The sequence below is a fragment of the Mytilus trossulus genome, chromosome 7 (assembly GCF_036588685.1).
Source record: "Mytilus trossulus isolate FHL-02 chromosome 7, PNRI_Mtr1.1.1.hap1, whole genome shotgun sequence".
Taxonomy (NCBI): Eukaryota; Metazoa; Mollusca; class Bivalvia; order Mytilida; family Mytilidae; genus Mytilus; species Mytilus trossulus.
The window spans coordinates 69192064-69200322 of record NC_086379.1 but is presented as its reverse complement, the minus strand read 5'-3'; the positions used below and the strand labels follow the sequence as shown (position 1 = coordinate 69200322).

Here is an 8259-nt window from a genome sequence, read left to right as displayed (position 1 = left end):
GCTCTGGAAGATCATGTATATTACAATTACTTGATGTCATGGAAGACTGGTCATTATATATGGATAATAATATATCCTGGGACACATTATATCTTGATTTTGCCAAAGCTTTTGATAAAGTGCCACATAAAAGATTATTAAAGAAACTGTATTCATACGGTATTCGTGGATCTATATTAGAATGGATAACTGACTTTTTAACTGAACGTCGACAACAAGTTGCGGTGAAAGGGGAAAAATCTGAATGGCAAAATGTAATAAGTGGAGTGCCCCAAGGCAGTGTACTAGGACCTGTTCTTTTTATTATATTCATAAATGATTTACCAGATGTTGTGAAGTCTATAGTAAAAATTTTCGCAGACGATACAAAAATTTATGCACCTACTTCTAAATCTGATGTCTTACAGAATGATCTAGATGCACTCTATTATTGGTCCAAGTTATGGGACATGAAATTTAATGTGAACAAATGTAAACAAATCCACTATGGAAGAAATAATCCTGAAAATGTTTATACAATGAACAATATTGATATTACTAAAGATGAACAAGAAAAGGATCTTGGAATTATTTTTCAAAATGATCTTAAATTTTCGCAACATATATCAAGTAAAATAAATAAAGCCAATAGTATACTTGGGCTGATTAACAGAACTTTTAACTTTAAAGATCAATATACATTTTTAAGACTATACGTTGCGTTGGTACGACCACATGTGGAATATGGAAATACAATATGGTATCCGCATTTAAAGAAAGATATTAATGCTGTAGAAAAAGTGCAGATGAGAGCAACGAAATTAATTCCTGATATACGACATTTAAGCTATGAAGACAGATTAAAAGTACTTAAACTACCCTCCCTAACTCACAGAAGGCGAAGAGGTGATATGATACAAGCGTTCAAAATATTAAAAGGAATCGAAGATATATCTTATGAAAGATTTTTTACTGTCATCAGTACTAATACCCGTGGGCATAATTGGAAATTAGCAAAACCTAGATGTAACACTTCTTTTCGATTAAGACATTTCTCACAACGTATTATTAATGATTGGAATAACCTACCAGTTGAAGTTATTTCATCTAAAACTGTGGAAGCCTTTAAAATTAGTATAGACCGTCATTGGGAGTCAGTCATGTATCAGTTAGGAAATTGATGAGGACACAAATAGTTTTATATATAACTTTTAATTGTGTGAAATAATGCACCAAATCATGCAGGATTGATGATTGTATCAGTTTTTGAAAGTGTACCAAAATATGGTGGGCTAAAAAGGATAGGATCCTTCCATATGAGCCCCACAACGATCTTACAGGTATCTTACAGGTAAGATATGAAGCATCCACTACCTTCTGAAATATAAAGCTTTATACGCATAGTTCATGCTGCCCCTGCTGGATAGTTGTACCTGTCATTCATACTACTTTTGATGCAGGTGAGACAACAAAATGGAAGCTTAATAATAATATAGTTGCATGCTATTTTGTTAGCAGTAATAAATCAGGTTGACCTTCTTTTGATTTGATTAACGGTTATGATTCTTTTCCATTTCCCATCTTTTTCATCCGAGGTGATATTTGGTACATATAATACTTAGTTTTTATGGAAGATTTTTCATTGTTTTTTACATGTGGTTATAAAATTACTGACTTTATTATTGCCACATGAATTAAAGTTTATATTGGACATGTTTTCAGTTGTGATTCTTCTTTATCTGATATTGAGCTGCTATTTGATGTTTACCCGGAAATTAAAAGTTCAATAGTTGTGCTTTATGGTTGAGGAAGAATAGATATTAGGTTTTCTGTACATAAATTCTGTAAAAGACAGTACAAGGAATGAAGAGCTGAGCAGAGTGATACACTGCATGGAACAAAGACAACTGATAATTCATTTTGTATATTCAGGATATCTGTTTGTGACCTACTTTTGCTTAGAAAATTTCACTTCAACTACAATTTTCTACTTTGTCACAATCAGTCCTTCATGTAGATTTTGAGTTAATTTTTAGTTCACCTAGCCGTAAAAGCCAAGTGAGCTTTTTGCATAACTTGGCCACTGTCGTCTGTCTTCATCGTCAACTTTTACAAAAACCTTCTCCTCTGAAACTACAGGGCTAAATTTAACCAAACTTGGCCACAATCATCACTAGGGTACCTAGTTAAAAAAAATTGTCTGGTGACCCAACCAACACAAGATGGCCACCATGGCTAAAAATAGAACATGGGGTAAAATGTAGATTTTAGCTTATCTCTAAAACCAAAGCATTTAGAGCAAATCTGACATGGGTAAAATTGTTAATCAGGTCAAGATCTATCTGCCCTGAATTTTTCACACAAATAAGACAACTCGTTGTTGGGTTGCTGCCCCTGAATTGGTAATTTTAAGAAAATTTTGTAGCTTTTGGTTATTATCTTGAATATTATTATAGATAGAGATAAACTGTAAACAGCAATAATGTACAGCAAAGTAAGATCTACAAATAAGTCAACATGACCAAAATTGTCAGTTGACACCCTAAGGAGTTTTTGCCCTGAAAAGTTAATTTTTAACCATTTTTTAAATTTTTGTTATAAATATTTACACAGTATTTACAACTGTCACTTCTGGGCCAAATTAATTATAGATAATAGATAGAGATAACTGTAAGCAGCAATAATGACCAGTAAAGTAAGATCTACAAACACATCATATCGTGTCCATTTTTACCCAAGGTGTATTATTTTGCGCCATCTGGACATTCCAATTTGATGTTAATATTCTTTACAAAGCACAAAAATGTCAGTATCCACCTCAAATACCTTTAAACATACTTATTAAGATGGGATCTAGTTATGATACTGTTGTCAGGTCATTATAGATTGACTATTTTGGCTTTAATATTGATTCACTAATAGAGTCGTTGCATCGCAATTAAACACATTTATTCTAAAAACAGTGGTTGGCATGACACAGGTTATGTTCTTCTTATATATTTCATGATGGTATAATACTAAACCCCTAACAGGAGGGATTGTGCCTGATATTCATATGTTGAAGACATAAACTCTCAATCACTTTAATTAAGGTCTGGAGCTAGTATGTCAGTAACTGCTAGTAGTCTGTTGTTATTTATGTATTATTGTCCTTTTGTTTATTTTCTTTTGTTTCATGTTCTGACATCGGATTTGGACTTCTCTTAAACTGAGTCTTACTGTGTGTATTGTTGTGCATTGTTTTTTTTCTACATTGGCTAGAGGTATAGGGGGAGGGTTTAGATCTGAGGGACGCCTCAGGGTGCAGGAGTTTCTTGCTACATTTGTGGCCTTCAGCTGTTGTCTGCTCTATGGTGGGGTTGTTGTCGCTTTTACACATTCCCCATTTCCATCCTCAATTCTATTGCTGAAGAGACAATAAACAATGAATTGTATACTTTCATTTTTTATTATTTCCTGTTTAATTTCATACATCTTTTTGGCATTTTAATATTTACAATAGTTTGTAAACATGTAACGATAAATAAATAAACAATAACAGAACAACTACATAATTAATTATAACTTTCTTAATTACATAATTAATTATGTCTTCATTAACTATAGAAAAGCTCACATCAGATCAAACATGCAATCATAAAATTTCTCAAAAGAGCACAAAAATTGCTGTGTATGCATAAATAAAACCCTCCAAGCACAAGTGCAGATTTATAAGCAAAATATTATGCTTAATTTCTTTGTATGTATTTTATTACATGTATATAGTAAAATATCTCATTCAAAGAGATTTTCTTCATAGTGAATCAATGTTTAATATAATATATGACAAAGGCACTCTTCATGAATATTCACAAACTGAAGCACAACAGTTTAAATGCTGTATGAAATTTCTGAAAGATCTGGTGGACAGATTAATAGCAACTTATTGTTCAAGAAACTCTCTGGAAATGCCACTTTAAACAAAATATTGTCAACATATTAAGAGAAATTCATTTAACAGTAGTAGAAAACTCATTACCCAATCATGAGAACCAACTACAGTTAAATAATAAAACAAAAAAGACATGAAAAATCTTGTTTTACTACAAGTACTTCATTATGAAAGCTTCCGTGTGTTAACGATTTGTCAAAAGGACACTTTCAAAATAACCAAGATATCACCATCTTTTTTTTTTATCATAATTCTACTGATTATATTCAAATGCTATTTTTTCTTTCTTGCATGAAACCTATATGAACTTTACAGTATATTTATATCAGTGTAAAATCTTTATTAAACTTAATTTATATGTTTTATTTTCAAAAGTCATAAATTTTTTATTTGATGTAAAAACAAAACTGTGTACAGAATAAACACATTTGTTGTAAACTTGGTATTTACTCTTTAAAAGGCACAAAAAAAACTTTAGGGTCTGTTATTTATTTTACAGAAAATGATCAAAAACAATTTGTCCTTACAGAATATAATATCACTGTAAAGTGGTAAAATTTTCAATGAGAAAGAAGAGACTTAAAAGTTGTAAACAGCTTTACTTAATAAATATTTCACCTTAAAAACAGGTGTTGGTGGGAAAGTACAAAGTTGTCACAACCATTTATATATATTTTTTTTACAAACTAAATAGATCTCATATTCCATCGAGAATACTAAAATTATCCTTCTTTCATTCTACAAAAAAATCGAAAACTAAATTCTAAAAGAAAGATAATTTTGTATTCAGACGATCAATGATTGACATTCTTTGTTTTAGATAATCTTGTGTAAATTTTTTATTTGATGTAAAAACAAAACCTTTAACATATAATTACTTCTTAAAATAGGACAGAAGAATTGTATCTTTATTAATTTTCCCAGTATTTGATGTCCATCTTATCCAATAAGACCAAAACAAATATTTTTATATACCATCAAAGTACCAGTCAACCTTTTTCTATACCTGTGAATTATTAAAGAATAATTAAACTTTCCATAATTGATACTATGGACCAAGGAGGGCCAATTAGACAATTGAAGACATGTGATAACCTACAAGAACATTTATATATATTATAATACTATGTATTTTTTTCTACATTAAGGCTTAACTGTTCAAATATACAGTGCAAGTTTGAAGTATTTTACAATCTAATACAAAAAGCTGTCAGAAAAATTATCACACAACCACATATCACAATAGTATTTGTATTGAATTACCTCCCTTAAAATAAAGTATCAAAGAGGTAGAAAATAAACAGGCACTTGAGTACAATCAAACAAATCTCCTAAATTATATCTGTAAATTTCTGATCATGCTTTTATTTCTTCCAAAAACTTTATTCATAACATTCTCACAACGTTTGAATATCCAAATAATTTCATCTAAGACCTACATCACTTTTCATAGCTTTTCACTTACATTAACTAAAATATGAAGCACAACAAAATTTCTTAAAAAGTCATTATTGTGTGTTCAAATCTGGACTGAAGAATATGCTTGGTTGCAACATTATATAATATGTTACATATATCTTCTTCCCCATTAATAAATATTAAATCTTTCGTTAAGATTTGGTTAAGCAGGATTTGTTTTGAGGTAATGTTGGAATTTCCTTGAAGTTAAATAATGGTGATGAACTTGTACACCTTTAGATAGAATAAACCCTTGCAAGAAAAGCGAAGATTTTGAGAGATTTTTGCAGCAATGTGCAAAGCATGACAAAGAAAATAAAATCCTGAAAAATGCCAAAATCATAAAATATGTTATTATGTATTATATCACAATGAGAGCAATACTGTGCCATTGTGGAAGAAAACTAACAATGTTTATTCATTATAAAATTTACTTAAACAGCAACATTACTTTTAGAAGTAAGTGCAATAACAGTTTTTAAAATTCATTTACAAGTACTAGTAACAGATATTCATTAAGTTATTTTTGTACATCAGGTTTGCACAAAGTAAGACATTAGGGTCTGTCTCTAATTCAAGTTTGTAAGTTCAGATATATGCTAAGCACAATTTTTATATTTCTGTAATAGGCTATAATTGCAAATATAATTTCTCATAACTTAAGACTTGTTTCAAACATTATATTTCATAAAAAAAAAAAAATAGCCTTTGATATTGTCTTTTTCTAAAATTGACATTGGAACTAACTTTAACACTGCACAAAGAATTATCCAATGTCTAAAAGTAAATGGAAAAATAGAAACAGGTCTTTCCAATAACGTAATAAGACTTTAAAATATAAGGGAGCACCTTGTTTTAATAATAATTCAGATTAACATACAAACTGCAAAATAAGAAATCTGCTCTAAAATATGATCACTACCTTATCTAACTACCAGATAATTAATTGTCATACATCACAAAACTCATTTACATAGTACAAATCACAGTTTCTATGATCTAATTGTCCAAGGCAAGAAAGTGACTAAAATGAACACAATCAAAATTTGTACAGTGTCTGATCGTTATACCGGGTATATGTCATTTAAAACAAGGCTTTTATGATAAAAATTTGTGATGTCTTTTAAAGGATATTAAACATGTGAATATGTTCAGCACCTTAGAATTAAATATATCCTTCAGATACACATAAAGTAATGTAATGTAATGTATCTTTCATTGACTCCAGATCTCTTATCAATGGTATTACTTCTCTCGTTGTCATTGTTGTTATGACATGTATTGTGGTCATCGATAGTATATCATATACTGTGGTCAATCATTGACCGTCATTGACATATACTGTGGTCAATCATTGACCGTCATTGACATATACTGTGGTCATTCATTGACCGTCATTGACATATACTGTGGTCACTCATTGACCGTCATTGACATATACTGTAGTCACTGATGTTATGATGTGTTTTGGTCACTGATAATGTGTCATACCGTATAGCGGGTTATTTTCGCGGAGTGTAAATTTTCGCTTATTTTCGCGGATAGAACAAAATTGCCAAAATAAATTCTGCCAATTTAAAACTGTACATGCAAAGGTAATGTTAAAAATGTTGAATCCGCCAAAATAATAACCGCCAAAATTTTTCGTATACCTTATTCAATGAAAATCGCGAAATTATACACCCACGAAAATAACCCGCTATACAGTACACTGTGGCCTATGATATTTTGACACATATCATACTCCTTTTTCTATCTTGTTTCTCTAGTAGTATTACTATTGATGACAAATTACAGGACCATAAAACTACTTGATTAGGAGGTAGTAATCAGTAAAGCACCCAATGAAGAAATAAGCACAGGTGAAATGAGACAAGGAACCAGTACTGATGACATGTGACAGACATGTGACACTAAGGTTAATATTGAGGTCATCCATTACACATGGCTTCATCTTCTAACATAGCATCAAGTTCATCAGTTAATCCTTGTAACATGAAGTCAATATCCGTTAGAACATCTTCTGAACTATAAAACAAACAATACAAAATATTTAAGATTTAATTCTTGAAAAATTATTATAAAAAGTCACTCAACACAAACAGAGATGAAATATGAAAGAACCATCTTTGTGATAAGATTTTTAGGAAAATTGTTTTTTTTTCCAATATCATAACAACATCTACAGAGCTAAGGTTTATATTAAGGTCATACATTGCATATACCGTTAGCTTCTTCTTTCGGCATAGCACGGAGCTCATCATTTATTTCTTATAATATGAAGTAAACAGAGACAAAATATGCATGAACCATCTTTTTGATAAAATTCTTAGGAAAATAATCTTAAATTTACAATATCATAATAACATCTACAGAACTCAAATAGCAAACAAATTTCTGGTATACGTCAAGGTGTTTGGTAGATAGTTGTGTCATTGGCTATCATGTTATATCTTGATTTTACAAATTCTAAAGGAATACACCATAAATACTATTCAATAATGTTTTGCTCAATGTTGAAGGTTGTAAGTTAACAAAACATATAATTGATCATTAATCTAGCATTTTCTACATTTGAAAATGCCTGTACCAAGTCAGGAATATGACAGTTCTTGTCCATTTGTTTTTGATGCGTTTTGCTATTTGATTTTGCCATGTGATTATGGACTTTCCGAATTGATTTTCCTCTAAGTTCAATACTTTTGTGACATTACTTTTTTATTAACATCTGTCTATACAACGTGTTAGCACAATTTCAGTGTTGAAAGGAAACTATTTTTTTGGAGTTTACAAAGATCTGACATGTTAAAGTTCTTCTCAGTGAACAGGATCCTGAATAGGATAGCTTTTTAATAAAGATTATGAAATTGAAGTAGACATGAATTACTTAC

The 8259-nt window shown here is 30.3% G+C and overlaps 1 protein-coding gene across 1 annotated transcript in view; it reads right to left on the bottom strand.

Annotated features, from left to right (window-relative positions):
• Nucleotides 1–3737: 3737 nt before the first annotated feature.
• Nucleotides 3738–8259, bottom strand: part of LOC134726624 (caskin-2-like) — an 88982-nt gene continuing 84460 nt past the window's right edge. Inside the window, exon 20 of the mRNA XM_063591036.1 lies at nucleotides 3738–7396. Coding sequence (XP_063447106.1) covers nucleotides 7300–7396 — 97 coding nt within the window. The 3' untranslated portion in view covers nucleotides 3738–7299. The remainder of the gene's footprint in view (nucleotides 7397–8259) is intronic.